The sequence below is a fragment of the Pieris napi genome, chromosome 20 (genome assembly GCF_905475465.1).
Source record: "Pieris napi chromosome 20, ilPieNapi1.2, whole genome shotgun sequence".
In the NCBI taxonomy this organism is placed as follows: Eukaryota; Metazoa; Arthropoda; class Insecta; order Lepidoptera; family Pieridae; genus Pieris; species Pieris napi.
In genome coordinates, this window is record NC_062253.1 from 209,629 (window position 1) to 228,460 (window position 18,832).

Below are 18,832 nucleotides of genomic sequence, written 5' to 3' on the forward strand. Positions count from 1 at the left end.
GTTTCATTTTTTTCGTTTCACTAATGCCATTTATCAGCGAACATATTTTTAAGCGAAACACAAACTATTATAAAATTATATGTATAACCTGTTTAGGCGTGGGCCTCAGATGTCTGAATTTGTTTCATGATCATTTGTCAATCTAATAGGCAAGTAGATGATCAGCCTCCTGTGCCTGACACACGTCGATGTTTTCGGTCTAAGGCAAGCCGTAATTCCTCACGATGTTTTCCTTCACCGTTAGAGCGAATGTTAAGTGCTGGATGAGAGTCGCAGGTCGAAGCCACTCGGCCAACACTGCTCGGTATCTGCAATGACCAGGTACTGAAGAATCGTTAGAAATAACACAAACTTTGATCTACGTAATAATTTATTAACCTTATAACATGTGTAAGTACGAATAACAATAAAAAATAATATCGAAAGCTACATTTTACAGAAAATGTAAAAAAGGCTAGTCGAGAGAAATTCCTACAGATTTTTCATCTTAAAGGAAGAAGGTAGTGTTTGTTTTAAGTAAGAGATTTTGATAAATAATTTTTATTCAATTACAACTCCTTCCGTAATTATGAACCATTAAACCGCTCATAAGGTGTCGTCTATCGTAATCCACAGCTTAGGCGAACGGTTTAAATATGCTAAGCGAACACTTTTTGAGTTTGATCAAAAAAAATTAGACAATTGTCTATGGAATGTCATTATTACTCGGAAAAAAGAAACGAGTAAAAGAAAAAAAACTTTATCTTCGTGAAATTCAGACGGATTGAATGATAACAGAATCAGTGATCCGCAATATAAACTTGTATACTCTAGGGCTCCGATATCGCCATTTACCGGCTTCGTTTTCTGTAAATTGTCTATTTTCACACAAACATCTATGAAGAGAATGAAAAATAAGGAATAAGTGAATTCACACAAAGCGCTTTTACATATTATGTGCTTACCGTTAGTGAAGCAATATATTAAGCGATATATCACTCGTGCCGTATTTGTTCACTTTCAAGTATGAAGGAAGATTCCAACCAATATTTATTATGTATTTTGTGTTTATTACTACAAAGTACATTGAATTTTAATTACCAACTATATGCTTGATAATATTATGTTATAAATGTTACTTTATATTTGATTAGACATAGATTTAGTCTGTCTAATAATTATAGATGTCTACAAGTTTCTTGGAATTTTTTAAATGCAATTCAACCCCATATTAAACAATTACCTTTAAAAAATAAAACCAATACGAGTAATACTCAAAACTCGAGTAAGTCTCGATATATAAACGTTTTAATCGAATCAATATCGCAAAGTTCACGCCAAAATACGATTCGTATACGTGTACGTAACATATTTAACGCACATAAAGAACGCGTATTCAACGAGATGAGCTATACACCTCTCACTGTAAAGCCGACCACGTTCCTTAGACATAGAGAGAATACTATAGTGTGATTTTTTAATGCAACAATTAAGTGTCCTATTTTTTACGTTTACTATTCGATGTTACGTATTTGTCGTCCTGAGTTATCGTTTTCGTTTGAGGGACATTCTACCTCTGGATGAGATAAGTTTATAACACTATCACCCAAATTCCTAGTTAACTTAACCCTTTTGAAAATTCACACACCGTTGTCTTAATTAATAAGTGACCCCGAAAGATTGGCCTGGAAGAAGAATATATGAAGATGCTCTCATAAATGAAACCTTTAAAACAATGTGTTTTAATCTTTCAATTTCACTAAATCGGCTTTTAAATATTGCATTGCCTTTATTACTAATTTCTGGAAAACTGCGAGAAAAGTCCACTACGCCCTTAAGTATGGAACTGCTAACCATATTCCACCTGAAAACATAAATACTAATTAATCATCTCTATTGGGAAGAAGTAGGGATACGAAACGGTCAAGCGATCGAGTCCGCTACCTCAGTAGAGAAAGAGCTCCGTCAAATACTTGGTGTAAGGCTGGTTCTGAGTCTTGCCCGCGGGGGAGCCGGCTCCGATGGGCAGAAGGGGCTCCTCGGAGATGGAGTTGAAGATCTCTTCCAGCTTGTCTTGGATCTCGTACTGAGGGTAAACATTGCATTTAAAACATTTGCCAATATATAAATTAAATAAAAAAAAACAGTGGCGCTACATTTTTAGGTCTGGGCCTCAGATTTTTGTATCTGTTCGTGATCATTTGTCAATCTAATAGGCCGTCCACTTTTTTCGGTCTTAGGCAAACCCATTTCCTCACGATGTTTTCCTTCACCGTTCGAGCAAATGTTAAATGCGCACATATATAGAAAGTCCATTGGTGCACAGCCGAGGATCGAACCTACGACCTCAGGGATGAGAGTCGCAACGTAAAGTAATACTAGGCCAACATTGCTTTAAAAATACATATATCTAATTTGTTAAAATTTGAATTTGTGTCATTTTAAGTCTTAAGCAGTTTTAGTTATGCAAATTCTAAAACAAACACAATAATAGATTTATAAAACTCTTAATAATGAAGACGTGGAAGAGTGTAAGTCTGATACCTTGGGCTGCGTGATGTGCAGCAGATGGTCGAAGGGCGCAGTGCGGAAGGTGTTGTTGAGGGACACCTTCCTCCTCTCCGCGTCTCTCCTCTCGGCCTCGCTGGGCCCGCTCGCCGCCCGCCGCAGCGCCTCCAGGCTCACGTTCTCGCTCTGCGTGGGGTGCTGCGGCCGTTTATTAATTACGCGTCATCATATATATAGATATAAACACATGTATGTATGATGAACTACGAATACGTGGTCGAATGATATCGAGACTGAACGAATACCACACTAGTCCGCGTGTCGTGTACGCTAGCCGTGTGCGCGTCTTCGTGGCCCCAATGCCAGAACTCATTGTCCGTTCGCTGGAGGAATACGGATTTTCAATATTATCAGAGACGCAAATGTATTGCGTTAATCATTTTAAAGTTTTTTACTAAAGAAATGAATGAATTACATAAGTCCCAAAGTGGGGCATCGAGGGCCGGTGGTTGTAGTTGTACTTTTCAATGAACATTCGGTACTCTTCGTCCAACGCGTCGTACTGGGTTTGCTGTCATAATATATAAATTATTAAGGAATATAATACATATACGAGAACTTATAAATCGTCACATTTCCCAACAGTTTAATATTGGTTCATCGTCGGTCGCGGAGGCAGAACCGAAATTCCGTATCACCTCGACTGAGAGTTGTTTAAGGAAGTTTTTGTCACTACTATGTGGAACCGGCTGCACAATAAAGTATTTTCGAATTAATTCTTAAAACGCCGGAAACGTAATCGCGAGCCTTCTGGCAATATAGGTGTCCGCGGGCGGTATAATTCAACATCAGATAAGCCTCCCGCCCGTTTGTTATATAAATAACTCACCCTCTGTACTCCGGGGGAACTGTTGGCGCTGTCGAGTTCGGTGACGGGTCCCGCGGAGATGTCGGCCAGGCTGTCCCTGCCCTGCGTCGCTCCTGAAAGGGGTTTAACGTCTTACGAAGGCTGCACTCACTTCACGGTTCGAAATAGATACGATACGTTACAACAACTATTGCAGCAAAAAAGGTAAAAGAATTCAATTAAAGATATAATCCCATATTTGTACTTTGATTATTAAGAAAATATTGAATTAACGAGTACAAATAGATGTTAATTTATAGAATAAAATGGACTGTCAATTAATTATTTCTGTTAATCTATGCAATTTGTTATTTCCATACATTGTGTGATGTGTTCCCTTTTCGAGTGGTTAGTTTTCGCCGTAAGTTCAGATTTCATTTGAACCAACTGCTGACATGGGTGTTCCAGTAATATCAGCTGAAGATGCGATACACCGACACAAGAATGATATGTTGTAAGAAGTATTTATGATGTATGTAGATGTGATATAGCGCTTACCGGCTTCCACCCAGCTGTGGCGATGGGCGAGGCCGACGGCCGTGCCTCCGGAGTAGGGGGACGCGGTCTGCAGGCGGCTGGGCTCGATGCCGCACGCCTTCAGGCATTCGCCCAGCGCCATCTGGCGGGAGGTTCATATTAACAGCATATACTTAATTAAATTTGTTTATGATAAAGCACACATTATTTTATATGAATTAAAATTAAAATTATTTTGTTCCTTTTGAAATGCATACATAGGCACTAATTAAAGATTTAAGTCGGCGCCTGGTAGATAGATCCTAGAGCTGGTGCTTTCTTAGCTCAACAAACAAGTATCGCAATACAGCGAAAAAATGCCAATATTAAACACTGCCACAGGGAACAAATTTGTGATCAAAATTATACTTTAATAAGAAAAATACATTTTCTTTGATTTTAAATTTTGTATGTAAGAATTTATTACGAGACAAAAATGGCCGGCCCGAGAGGATCACCTCGTCGAAAACCACTTCTAAAGAGATTATTATTATTACTATGTAATGAGAATATTGTAAAATTCAAATAGAAATACCTGGTCGATCATCAGGTAGGGCAACTTGTTCGGCAATTTGTTGGGCGACACGTCGTAGTCGTCCGAGAGCGGCGGCAACATGTGCTGGGCTTCTTCGCGACGAGCTTCTATTATCTGAAACGGTTTATATTCCAAATATATATTTAATAAACAAAATACTTTTTTCTTCATTACTAGCTTCAGCAAGCGAATCTCATCAATAAACTTTCTTTTGTGTTTGCGCTTAAATGCGCTCGTACGAAGGAAAACAAAAATTGTTACATTAACAAACGATCACGAAACAGATATAGAAATCTGAGGCCCAGACCTAAAAAGGTTGTAGCGCCACTGGTTTGTTTTTCTAACGTGGAGTTTTAAAAGTGAATTTAATTAAAAACATAAAAGTAAATCTAAATATTTACTTACTCAAGTGACCTAATACAAAAATAACAAATATTTCAATATCACGAACAACATATCGAATTAACTTTAATTACTATATTTGATTCTTTAGCTGGCATCATTGCATACTAATTCTAGGTTTTAAAAATAAATAAAATAAAAATCATTTAATCACATAGGTAACATACATAATGTACACTTATGACTTGTCAGTAAACCTTTAAAAAAAAATAAAATGATATCTTTACTTGTGTGTTTTTTGTTTGTAATGAAAAGGGACTTAAATATCACTCGCCATTAAATTACTTTTAATGTAGAACACCGCACTTAATAAAATTAATATATTAACTAACAATAAAATGTATGTATGGACTCAGATGTTCAGAGTCGTATTGAAATAAAAAAATATGCCCGGCCAAAAAAGTTTGCCATCTCTGACATGTCAAAAAATGATAGCTGTCAGAATTCTACGGAATTAAGAATCAGAGTATAAAATACCTGTTTAATATAATCGCCGAGCGGCGGCAGCGCCAGCACGTGCGACACAAGAGCCGCTAGCGCAACGGTTATGGCGTGGAGCTGACACTGTTGAGCCGTAGACAGGACCGGGTTCGATATCGCCGACTGTTGGATGCTGGAAATATTAATACATACAAATTATATTCACCATTAGCACGGCCGTTTTCAAAAGAATAGAGAAACTCACGCCAGAATGAGTTGAAGCATGTCGCAGACGGTCTCCTCGGAGGCCAGCTCGATGGCGAGCAGAGACAGGGTGGTGTAAATGGCCGATATGTTCTCGGCCGTGTTCGATTCCAGTTGGAGCCCTGAACGTCGTTTTAATTAACTTTTTTATGTAATATTGTTGGCAGAGTGTAATTGAACACCATTTACTTGTGGAAAAAAGTTGTATTGTTTTAATATAACAGAGATTACGATGGGTACAATTAGTTTATCAAAATCATCAAAAGGAAGTAACTAAGTTTAGAGTATAAACGGACCACAGACTATAGAATGCGCCAATTTTATTTTTAATAAATATATTTAAATAAGATTTAAAAAAAACATATATGTCAGGAAATGTTCTAATCGAGTCAATTGACGTTGATTTGGTTAATCATTGAGATTCCTGATTCATATTTATTTTAAGCATCATCATTGAAAACGTTATTATTTAATTGTTTCATAGTTTGGAATTATTATAACGAATAAATGTACGAATATTCTTGCGACCACTTTTGGTTGACATTAATATATTTTTCTACGAATATGTACAAGATATATGCATATATTTTTACGATAATTATCAAACACATATTATATTTAATAAAAATGTGTCCAAATAGCACCACAGTATGTAATATATTATATACATAGACATAACATTAATTGTTTGTAATAAATGTTATGTCTATGTCTAATATAAATAAATCTAAGCATGAAATATATTAAGAAAATGTAAAAATGGAAGTGAACGTATACCTTCATACAGCGAGCTGAAGATGGCGTGGCCATGTTTGCTGATGAAGATCAGGTCGGGTCGGGAGCATTTTTCCACTGTCAGGCCTAGTTTTTCATACTGCACCCTGAAATTCATAATTACTAATTATATATTTTAAAATTGGATCTATCCGTTTGATCGTCAAATTATTTTTATTGTAAGTACATTACATCGACATCACACTTAACCACAAAAAGTGGTCTCGATCGTTTCGCGCGTACGTGTGCGTGCACGCAAGTGAGTGGAAATAGTGCGCTTTCCGATTTATTCGTGAATACCCTTTTGACTCTCACTTAATACACTTTACCTTTTAAAAATATCATAAATCAGTGATTTACGTTATTTCTCTCCCATTTCAAAAATACTCACGTGGGCACAAGAAGCAGCGGGGCGTTCGCCCGTCTGTCGAGCAGCGTGTGCAGGATCCTCTGCAGCAAGGCCCTGGTGCGAGCCTCGCTGGTGCTCGACACGCGCAGCAGGGCCTCGAGGAAAGCCGCGGGGAAGGCTTTACTCAGCTCCGTGGTCTTGTACGTCGTTCCCACCTTGTAACCACGTACAGACATAGTAATGTTTGTCTCTTTTCATCACAATTTGAGAGAGAGAGATGAAAACATACCTTGAGCAGGGACTTGAGCAGAATGCTTTGCAGCATACAATCGGCCTTGGTGGGTTTCCCTCGGCCGCTCGGTATTTTGCTGACGATGAACATCATAATATCTATCTTCTGGAAGTCGGGCAGGTGGTCCGCGAATTCGCCCAACGCGTTGATCAAGGCCTCTTGGTAGAGACGCTCGTCGGACTCTTTCTGGAAAGACAACTATTGCATGGAGGACTTTTAGTTAGTGGTCAGGGTGACGCTTCATTTTCAACGAAATATGTCTATGGCTATGTTTAGTTGCTTATCAACTGATCAATTTAAAAAAAAAACATTGTAAAGTACCCATCTGATACCTAATAGTTAAATTTGAAATTTGAATAATTTATCATAATTGTCATATATTTTATAAAAGATAGCTCGTAACATATACTGTAGATATAGCATTATGATGCGGAACACTTTAATAAATAAATAAACAGTTATTTCATAATTTGTATGTATTAAAAAACCATTGTCACAACATCTAGCTGATTTTATTTATTAATAAAAAAAAGGTGCGTACAAAGTACACAGAAGTGAAACTTCTTTGTAAATTAATTATTGAGTAATTAAGCCAAATACCATAATTTAATTTTGCCAGTCAATAAAAATATGCCAAAACCGCTGCACATCTTCGTGACGTTCCGTAAAATTTTTACCCTCATGCGCCTAAAGAAGTTTCACTTCAAAAATATCTATAGATGGGTATATACGTCGCCAGCCTTTTAATAACTTTTAACCAATAAAAAAAGCTGTTTGTTTTTCTCTGATCTAAAATTTCGGCTCAGCGATTAGGAAAGAATAGGAAGAAAGAAAACACTCACTTCGGAATCTCGAGCTACTGAGGCTCGGAGATTTGTCAGGAGATTGTTGATTATTTCCAACACCGACGGACCTGGAATATTTACGAAATAGACTTTAGCATAGAGTCATCAAAGGGAAAAAAGTAGGATTCGAGACAGCCATTAAAGGCAGTTACGTGGACATCCAAGTTAGTGGATGCGTTGACGGCCTTTGAGGCAGGAGTTCGGTAGGCCTCCACTGATCGAACAGATTCCCCAGCTCGCTAGTTGTAATAAATAAACTCACCAACACTATCACCGGCGGCGATAGCTACGATATTACTAAGTACTGTGGCTCGAGCGGCGCGGACACGCGTGCCTGACCCCCCTCCACTGGCGTCCAAGTGCTGCATCAAGGCCTCCACCACGCTGTACGAGTACTGCGCCTGTAAGGTGTCGCGCAAGGGTCTCTCACTAGTCCTCAGTATAAGATGTCAATCAAATATGTATGAATTTCAAAAAATATATCTGGGGAATTTATGTTATATCCTGTCTCTCTTATTGTTGGATGACGTCAAAAATGGACAAACTAACACTTATTTTAAATATTTACGTCTACTTATTAAATTTACTTTCTTAGAATATACGTTATTTAGTATATGATCATTACCTGAATAGAGAACATGATAATCTTGAATATGTGAACGGCGAAATCGCACGGCAACCACAGCTCGTGGCGATCGAAATGCCTAAAAATACGTTAAAATAAGAAATAATATATATACATATGTTTTTTGTATGGTACTATAGAATTAGACGACGAATGGTCCTTACGTAAGTACGGGTCGTAGAACTGATCGGATGTGTCCGTAGGAGGCTCTCCCGACCAGTTCCCGGAGACAGGCTTCGGCCAGTTTGGGCGGTTCCTCTATCCCTTCCCTCGTGTCCGTCTCTGACTCCAGACACGACACCGTCTCGTATTTCTCTGCGCCCTGATTGATTAAAATCCAAAAATCCATGTCAAAATGATGTTTATGAGTTGTTTAAATACCTATAACTAGACTAGACTATAAATTTATCGAGAAGTATTTGTAATTTAGCTGTAGCTTAAGAATTAATATCAATTTGCATATGTATTGTTCTTAGTATAACATATAGAAAATGAAAAAGATATTATATGTTGTTTCTTTTGTATTCACAGGTGAGTGAATAATTTGTAAATATATATTTTTTATTAAATGTAAATGAATAGATATTTCTTTTGTATTCACAGAGAAACGCAGTTGCGCCTTATTTATTCCCAGTACTCGTATAAGCGATTGATTACAATATATGTATTGTCAAAGAGTTTACCTGCATATTATATAACAACGAAGGCACAATCTTATCCATGTGTTGAGCCTCCCAAATATTCTCCACCAGATCGTCAGACACGGTCTTCCTTATCACCCCCTGAAATATTATTGCTGTCATACAATCGAAATTAAATTAATTAATTAATATCGCACCAAGAAAAAGTATTTTATTAGCAATACGTTATAATTTATAATTAGAATTATGTTATGTATTCCATGTTTAAATTACTCCTTTTCGTATTGACTAATAATAATTATCTATTTTTGGGAATAAATAAATAAAACATGTTTACCACATCTTACATAATACTATATCTACGGTATATATTACAAGGTCTTTTATCTAAAATATATCAGTTTTAAAAAGGTACAAAAAATATGACCAAAACAGCGAATTACGTATGAGATAGGCACTTGAATATATTCTTAATATGTTGCTATCACTTAGTAAAAAATCATCTTATGGCATTTTTTTATTTGTCAAAATACAGATTAAATATTTACGTCTTTTGTACCTCTCCTGATTTATTAATCTCTCTATTTTGATCGCAAGAAAATATTTTTTGGCCAGCGCAGGAATGTGTTGTTAATTTTTTTTTATATTACTGAAGCAAACCGGCAGGAGGCTCACCTGATGTTAAGTGATTCCGCCCATGGACGCTCTCAATGCCGGAGATATCATGCCTTTAAAAGTTGGTACTGTTATATCATAGCCTTGTACCCTATCTGGCTGACACACTAATATCTTTTGTCTAGTCAGCATTTCCCACCGAGAGGTGAAACAATAACTAAATTATGAAATTAGTTCGGTATCATCCTTCGTCGCGGAAACACATTTATTGGTTTTCATTTTATTCTGTTCTTATAATTAATTAATATTCAAATAAAACTTCAATTGATTGTATTGTGAAATCATTTTTCTTTTTTTAAAAACCCAATCACGCAGTAGTGTGAAGAGTATCAATGTCTATTGCTAACTTGCAACATATCATTAATATGCAGAAGACGGAAAATTCTAAGCAAAGTCACCTTAAAGGTGACATAACGAAAATATTCACGTAATATAAGAAGCCGAGCGAATTAATCTCAAGGCTGTATTTTGTTTTAATCTTGTAATACTAAGCTTACAAGGTTTCACGCTCAATTTATTCATACGTAATTATTAAGATAAAGTAATTATTTTATAAGATACATAAATGTTCTTATATAAAATTCTTACGACGCGGCTTTATGCTTTTAAGATATAAAGAGGTAGTTTCTTTATTTCTTCTTAAATTTAAGAAGTTAAAGTTTAGAAGGGCAGGTCAAAAGGACTCATACCTAACCGAGCGTGTTTGGTGTATGATACGAGTTAATTATTCAGGGAGCATTGCAAGCAGAGGTCTCTGCCCACCTGTTAGGTTAACAGGAATGACTGACATAAATAAATACATATAACCAAACGACAATTAAATTAATAACTAACAAATTTAATGCTAATTGCGGGTAGTTACAAGAAGATTGATTAAGACAGTGTTGTTTAAGGTAAAAATTGTGTGTTATTTTGTTAAGCGCCTTAAATTTTTATTATTTTTTGTTAATTGAATTTCTTTATGGTATATTAAATAAAATCTTTTTTAAAAATTAAAAATTATATTAATAAGAGCCTTAAATCTCGCAAACAATCATTCAATCTTTCATTCGTTCTTCGTTCATTTACCTGCAACCCCCTTATCCCGGCGAGTCGTATACTATCTCTTGTGTGTTTGTCTGTATGATTGCTGTGACACATGGCAGAGAACTTGGACACGAAGAAGTCATACCGACGGTGGTATGATGGCGTATCCTCTTCTATATTCGCGAAACGGACGAACTGGAAACGATATATACATATTTTATAGAACGGGCAAAAGGCTCATCTGATGTAAGTTATACCACTGCCCACGGACACACACTTCTAGAGGGCTAGCAAGCGCGATGCCAGCCTTTCATTTTTTATCACAGCTGCTGGCTATACCAAGCTTTGGTTAATATATGACGATACTGTAATATTACTAAATGTAAAGTTTTACTCTCTGAGCACAGAAAAAGTCCAATATTAGTTTTAACTTTGTTAAATAATTGTAGAATTCGTAGAATCAAGTCCCAAGGCAAAGACCCAACAACGTAAAAACACTTTTTATTTTAACATGACGTACATGATTTAATTGAATTAAAAAAAGAAATAATACAGAGTTTAATACAAATTACACTTATTCCAGTCTTTATTTGATTGGTCCAAAATCTTTAACGAATTTAGCAAATATAAAAAGCAGTAATGTCACTCACGCTCTGCGTCGCAAGTATCTGTAGTTGAGGATCTGTGGACTCCAGTAACTTCTGCACCATTTTGAGGAAGCTCTCTACGAAGAGGTTGAGAGTCTGCGAGTGACACGCTAAGAGGAGCTGGTCCATTGCCTCCATGGCTATTATTACGAACCTGGATAAATACCCTCCGTGTGATGTAAACTCACTTAAACTAAATTACATGATATACATTTACGATTATTACCTTATATAATTTAACACATTTTAATTCTTTTCTTACAGTGGTTGCCTAGAAAAGATCGCTCGAAAGCGAAGAGGCCGCCAGATGCCCTCCTTTATATTTAATTATGTTAAATTTTTATATTGTAATGCAACGAAGTGTTAATAAATAAAATACCTTCCCTCCTATATACCCAATTCAGATGGATCTCTTTTACATATTTTTATATGAATTTAAAAGTGTAAATATTACTGTTTTAAACATTTAACAAATTGCTTAAAATAATTACACGATTCGAGATACACGAACGAATTACAGATACACCTTTTTAAAAGTAATAACTACTTATGGGAGGCACTCTCGCATTGAGTACTGCCAATTATGATATAACACAATGTATTGCCTGCCAAGTATCCTTGCCCAAACTAGACCAATCTGAGATTATTGTGTTTAGGCACTAAAATTTAAAAAAAAATTCAAGTTATTGCAGGAATTTTATTTCACTAGTAAATTCGCAATATAGTTTATTAGAACATATGTATCTATAATTTATATAGAATAATAATATCAGATTCCTCAAATATAAACAATTTTATTAAAACAAGTGTTACTACACAGTATGAACTTTTTTGTCGGTTGTAATTAGCATAATTGTCATTGCCTTTAAATCTCAATGCTGTTTCTAAGCCAGGTTTTCTAAATACGTTTTTGCTGTAAGTATTAATTACGGACATAGAAAAACAAGTCCAATAGCACTCAGCCGTGATTTTAACGTACGACCTCGATTGAAAGTCGCTCAGACCTACTACTACTTTGCTTTCTTGGTCTCATAATAACCTGAAAAGATTTTATAACCATACCCATGTCTTCGCCGATATATATCCCTCGAAGCCTTTTGAAAGAGGTAGTCCCCGATTCTATCGAGTTTCTCCGGACTGGAGAGTGAGTAGAACGTAAGCTTCTCCATATTTGACTTGACGAGGCCATCTTGTGGCAACGCGGGGAATATATTGTCAACCAAACGTTTGTATCTTGGCCGAAGTGCGGAGCAACAGCCACAGCAACCTGAAATAAGTCAAATCCACAAATTCATACATCATCATCGACATCCTCTTGGTTGGAAATGAAAGTTAAACTCATCAACTTAAAACTAATAATAATTAAAATCTAAATATGAATTATTAATATACCATTCCGAACCCATATTATGTAGTAAGAAGTGACATAAAATATAGCTTTGGTTTTAAATCAGTAGTAGCAATAGGCGACCACAGCCCTCATAAGTGCGATAGGTTAGCACTGAGTCAAACAAGTGCTAAATAAGGTTCATGAATACAATTATTGTAAGGATCGGAATGGAGCATTCAAAATCAGGAGACACCCTATTTTATCAGTTGACTTAACATTAGATTAACTTACACGTTATATACAAAGTCCTACTCATCATAAAGCAAAGACGATGCGCAATTTTGTTCACCGGCAGCATAATCACTTCCTATTTAACACTTCAATTAAATTTGCTAAACACTATTTAACTTCTATACACAATTACAATTAATTTTAAATATTTTTCTATGTGTTATTAAATAAATCTACATTGTAAACACGATTAAAATAGCAATCTATGTGTATGACTTGCTATACTATGTCAGAATTGTGTCGTAAAAGATAAGGTTAAGATAACATTTATTTAGTTAAGTATGATAGTTAAATGTTTCCGCGGGTCCGTACGGATTATTATTATATATTTATCAATATTTACTATTGTTAGATTTCACCTTTCAATATTATTAGACAATGACTTTAAATATTTTAGTTTTATTTTCTTATCCTCTACATACTTTTAAGACCTATTATTATTCCTGAACCACCTGAGACTATTTGATTTATATTGAGTACTATGAAACATCTTAAAAACATAAAATGACATGTTTATTACAAGTATAAAAACTTTAAATTAGACCAAGTAAATTAATTCTAATCCTATTATAAAGAACAAAAATGTTTCACAAATACATTATATTTCTTTCATTGCTTCTTAAAGAATTAAATATGACATTCATATTCTTAATTTAATTTCAATAAAGTTGATTGCTGATACAATGCCAATAATCCAAGAAAATGATAGTATGAGAATCACTAATAAATATGGTAGTTTTTATTTAAGTTATTTTAGAATTAACACTCAAAAACTTCTAAACTCACTATAGCAATACACCAACTACAAACTCCAGATGTAAAAGTTATTTTTAACTCTTTAATACATCAGTTAAAAATAGAAGCTGCTTGTGACATTTTATATTTGACAGCATGAGTTATGCTAAGTTTGCCTAATAGATAGGGCTAAAAGAAAATGTAATAATATAATTAGGAAGTATTTACCTTGTATGATGCTATGCTTAATTAGGTGTCTGTATGTACGTTTAGTAGGGACTTTTAGGTTCAAATTTTTTAAAATAAAACAAAAAAATCCTTTACTGGTTTTTTAAATAGCACAATTTGTTAATTAATGTTTTCCAAATTTCTAAGTTCACTATAGCATTGTATACACACAGGTTGGTTACGCTTATCTTCCTGATAAAATACAATTTATAAATCACAAAATTTAAGATGAACAATATTTCAAAAGTTCACAATTAAAATATGAGTATCAATTATTGATATATACTATACTATTAACTAAATATTAATGATTTAGTTTATTGTTAAAAAAAGAAGACATCTCATTACATATTTAGTTACATATATTATTTTGTAGGCTAGAGTGGGCTTGTAAAGGTATAAAAAAATTATTTAAATTCCATAGATTTGGAACAATTCAGCAATTGCTTTAAAGCATTGCATGCACAAATTTGACTTTTTTACTTAATAATTATTTCAAATCTTGTTGTAAAAAAGTTGTGTCAGTAATTCAGTCACAAATGTAGTTCATATTATAGAAAAAAATTAAAAGCCATGTTGTTAAGTCACCTTACTTTATTTATACATTTAATATACTATTTAATTAATGAATTAATGCTTTCTCTTATCTTCCCTACTATCCCTACTTGATTTTGACCGCTCATAGTCATCGTACTTTCTGGAGGATGTCCGACTCCTCTTATCATCAGACCTTCTTTCCCTTGACCTGTCTATTTCCCTTTCACGAGATCGAGACTTGTGCCTTTTGCTGGAGTATTCCCGTTTTCTTTCATATGGTGAACGAGACCTCCTCTCCCTCTTCTTATGACTTGTATGATATTTTGAAGATAATGGTGGTGTCTTTGGAGACTTTTCATTCTTAGTTTCTCTCTTTGTCTCCTTTGATGTTGATGTTGAAGGCTCACTTTTTTTCTCTTCTAACTTTGCTTCTCGTTCCTTCTGTACTTGCATTTGCCTATTAGCTTGATAAACCCGTCTAAGGGAATCTACTTTGCTCTCCAATTCTTCAGGATTTACTTTAGTCCTTTTGTATAGTTGTAGGATTCTTACACAGATTTCTCGAATTTCTTCTTCGGTTACTTTGAATAACAAGAACCAATGGGGGTTATTTGGGAGTGGTAATCCAATTTTCCGTGCAGTCAAAAAGATACAAGCACATGCTATAGTTTCTGGGGGAAATCTCATAAAAACATCAGTCCTTAGAGCATCATTCATGTAGTTCCAAGCCATTTGCATAAGCGCTTTATTCTTTTCATATTGTAATAATTGCAGATAGACTACAATGAGTTTGTGTGGATGTTTTACATGAACACAGAAACCAAGTTCCTTAAGAATGCGTCGTTCAGCTTTAATCACTTGATTTTTGAGTTCTATGTAGTTGAGGTCTACTATTAATGGGGAGATTGTTTTCTGAGCTCTTACTTGTTTGATGTGATGAAATACGTTGATGACGTCACGGATACGACACGGCTTTTCCTCAACCTTGGATGCTAAATAGATGCTTCCCATTGCAGTGGTTTCCATAGGATATCTTACAAATGATTTTGAATAGTAGAATCTTTGAAGATACATTTGGCCTGTAGCCATGGCAACTTGAGGCAGTTTGAGCAAAATTCCAGCGGTTTGAATCATTTCACAACCAAGGACTCGGAGATCAATCTCAGTTTCTATGTCTAACCCATCTGCTTGTGATGGCGTCTCCTTGAACGTAGTTTCCGGTAGTAAACAGTTATGAAGCGTTAAGACTATTTTTCCATAGTTCTTTGGAACCTTTGTGGCTGTTGTTCCATTATTCTTCGCTTGATTTTGAGTAGTCACTGTAGTGGATGTGGTCATTTTGGAAAATAGCTCCAACTTACAGTAACCAACACTTTCACTGAATAGTTATCACTTCATTAAATAATCTTACTTTACAATTAAAAAGAAGGAACTATAGAGTTTTAATAGAAATTAATATTTGTTGCAAAAACGCGGTTTGACAAGGCAATCGAAGAACGACTATAATGAGCAAGATGGCGCCACACGAACATATGTCAACAGTATTTTCTCTTCATTTCGAAGGAAGGCATTTTTTATATAAAGTTATTACTTACCTAGAGCCATATTAAATAACTCCTGATCTTGTTATTATATATTTAGCCATTAACGCTTTTTATAGAAATTAGGGCGTAGTTTTAATGATTCAGAAATCAACAATCAATTCTGATAGGCATTTTTCCATAGTCAATTGTTTGTCTATGGAGTACTTACACAAACAGTAGCCATAGATTAGGCAAAACGCTAACGTCGTCCAACTTAAGACGATTAACCTATTATCATTCAAATTATATTTTAGTATGAAATTTAAGGCATCATATAAAATTGTCAAATAAAATACATAGAAAATAAATTCTAACATTACCTCTAGTTTCCCTAATTAGTAAAAGAAAACCTTTATTTTAATACATAAATATTTACTTACTACAGTAGCTTTACACTATCATTATTACGAGGCATTAAAAACTAGACAAAGGTTATCCGAAATATACATTATATTAAGACATAATGAAGTTTCTGAACTGTTGACGGAAACGGATATCAAATTATTGGCGCCAAGCGACAATTAATAATCAATACCTAGTTTTGTTATTACATATGATAGATTATGGTGACCTAATTATATGAACCACCAAAACATTTCAAACCTATTTTTATGTTTTCAATTGAAATACGTTTAGAAAAATATTTGGGCAAATTCTCTCTGACTTAAAATAAAGTAGGACATAATTCTTCTTCACCTCATTCATTTCATCTTTACAATCATTATTATGTTTTTTATTAAACTAAAATAAAATATGGCAATTATATTAAGTTATGGAATTGACGCTGAAAAACATACTTACAGCCAGGATCGGTACATTTTTGCACAAATGATTCCAGAATGTCATGACCTTCGCCAGCATCAAAACAACATTTTACGAAAGACATAATATTTGTCTTCTACTTTTTACTTCGATAAAATAATTGAGCTTTTTACGTAAATTCTTAAAACAGAATCTATTCATAAACTAATATAGAAGATAATAATCTAATAACAGATATCACTTATTTATTTATTAGATAAATAATTATTGCTTTTTTTTTATCCTCGAATATGTAAATAAAATTTTATTCAAGATATCACAGTGAAATTGAACTAGAGACGAAAATTGAACTCAATCACCCACATTATTGCCAAAAGGTGTACTTGTTTAGCTCTTTTTATTGAAAACTGCTATAAATAAAGCACTTAGATCTTGAATTAGGTCAAACATGTCACGTCATTTCAAAAATAGGCAAAACATGTAGCGGAATGTATGATAGTCGACGTTCAACTGACTATAAGCCAACTAAATAAAATAGCTTGCTTCACTTAGAAGTTTACTATTTCGATTTGATGTGTTCCTTTCAATTTTTCAGTATAATGCGCAAAGATAATTTATGCGCAATCTTGCTCGTAAAATCGTCTACAAGTTCTACGAATGGCACATGCATTTACAATAAATTTAATCAAATAATTATTGATTAACTTTACGTTCTCAATTCTTGCACAATTAGTAACTTTAATTTTGCTACAGAACTATTGATATTTCTTTTTATTTTAAATCTCGAAATAGGCGCCTACAAATTGCAAAAACAGATGCCGCTTTTATACGTTACGAGAATACTTGATGACAATAGTTAGTCTATTGTCTACGAGATGGCATTACTTGTATAAAAAATCTCTATATTATAGAACTTTATGAATATTGTATAATAATGCTTCTAGAGCATTTTTGCGTGAATTTTAATGTTTTGAATGTGGTTAGCTGTTTTGACCATCAAGGGCCTATAATTTCGCCGGCAACCAGGGACTTTCGAAGTTATACGCTTATTTCATTATCCACTAGCCACACAATCACGTGACAGTTTTAAGATAAACTTATTAGTATGTTTTTAAGAGTTCGAATGCTTAGCTTTTCCATGCAATTGGTAGTTTACTTCCAATTGTGTACGTTTTTTCAACAAAATCCCTAGTGTTGTCAATAAATAGATTTATATCGTACATTAAAGTAAAACTGCTATTATAATATAAATGAGTATTAAACGACCCTAGTGCTTGGATATGAATTGCTCCAGTATAAGTAGGTAACGCGACTGAATCTTTCGGCTGCATTTCCAGACTCTGGGGCGATCGTCAACATCCACGACTGTTTTAAATGAAAGTGGGAACAAACCGTGATCCATGTGGTATCAAATTATTTCAGTGTAATTAGTATTATTATTAATGCGCTGTGGCTGCGTCCATGCGCCGGGTTGTCTCTCTCCCTAAAATATGGCGATTTCGACTATGTATTTGCGTGTTGTTTCCTCGAAAATGTAAGTGCTGATAGAGGACAAATCTTTGTTTTTAATTTATTTTATTGGTCTAAGATCCCGATATACAACGACCTTCACCGAGATGCTTATTTAATGAAACTTATTTTATATTTAATTTAATATGTCAATAAATATAATCCATATGGGTTGCCTAGCAAATTTCAGTCCAGAGTATTTTAATTAATATTTTAATAAAAATATTTTTGTTATATATCGGGATCTTATACTATATTATTATTTTTAAGATGTCACATGGAACATGGTGTAATGGTTGCAGCTCCTTACAAACGTTGTGTAAAACAAAAAATTTCGCGATTAAAAAGAGTGGCGGCGAGTTTATGGCCAGTTCTTCTCTTCTATTCGAAGTCCTTGATTGAGAACTGGCAGTCAATGTAAAATTAGAAGGGTTTATTGTATATTTCTTTTT

The 18,832-nt window shown here is 34.4% G+C and overlaps 2 protein-coding genes across 6 annotated transcripts; both read right to left on the reverse strand.

The window, feature by feature from the left end:
* Nucleotides 1-352: 352 nt before the first annotated feature.
* LOC125059611 (protein EFR3 homolog cmp44E) lies at nt 353-17,382 on the reverse strand. 5 transcript variants are annotated; one of them, XM_047664100.1, is made up of 20 exons: nt 16,911-17,381; nt 12,468-12,672; nt 11,409-11,559; nt 10,801-10,953; nt 9,100-9,198; nt 8,581-8,738; nt 8,417-8,495; nt 8,054-8,192; nt 7,789-7,859; nt 6,944-7,132; nt 6,697-6,869; nt 6,309-6,412; nt 5,533-5,653; nt 5,325-5,460; nt 4,446-4,559; nt 3,893-4,013; nt 3,377-3,468; nt 2,524-2,685; nt 1,924-2,065; nt 353-1,843 (listed from the first exon to the last, which is right to left on the reverse strand). In XM_047664100.1, exons 1-19 carry the CDS (start codon nt 16,993-16,995, stop codon nt 1,925-1,927), a joined length of 2,493 nt encoding a protein of 830 aa, XP_047520056.1. In that variant the 5' UTR covers nt 16,996-17,381; the 3' UTR covers nt 353-1,843; nt 1,924. The 5 variants fall into 5 exon arrangements, with proteins under 5 accessions (XP_047520056.1, XP_047520055.1, XP_047520058.1 ...); XM_047664099.1 differs by having other exon boundaries at nt 353-1,841; nt 6,944-7,144; XM_047664102.1 differs by lacking the exon at nt 16,911-17,381 and adding an exon at nt 16,122-16,261 and having other exon boundaries at nt 6,944-7,144.
* Nucleotides 14,566-16,043, reverse strand: LOC125059612 (cyclin-L1). Its single transcript, XM_047664104.1, has one exon. It carries the CDS (start codon nt 15,862-15,864, stop codon nt 14,620-14,622), a length of 1,245 nt encoding a protein of 414 aa, XP_047520060.1. The 5' UTR covers nt 15,865-16,043; the 3' UTR covers nt 14,566-14,619.
* Nucleotides 17,383-18,832: the final 1,450 nt, after the last annotated feature.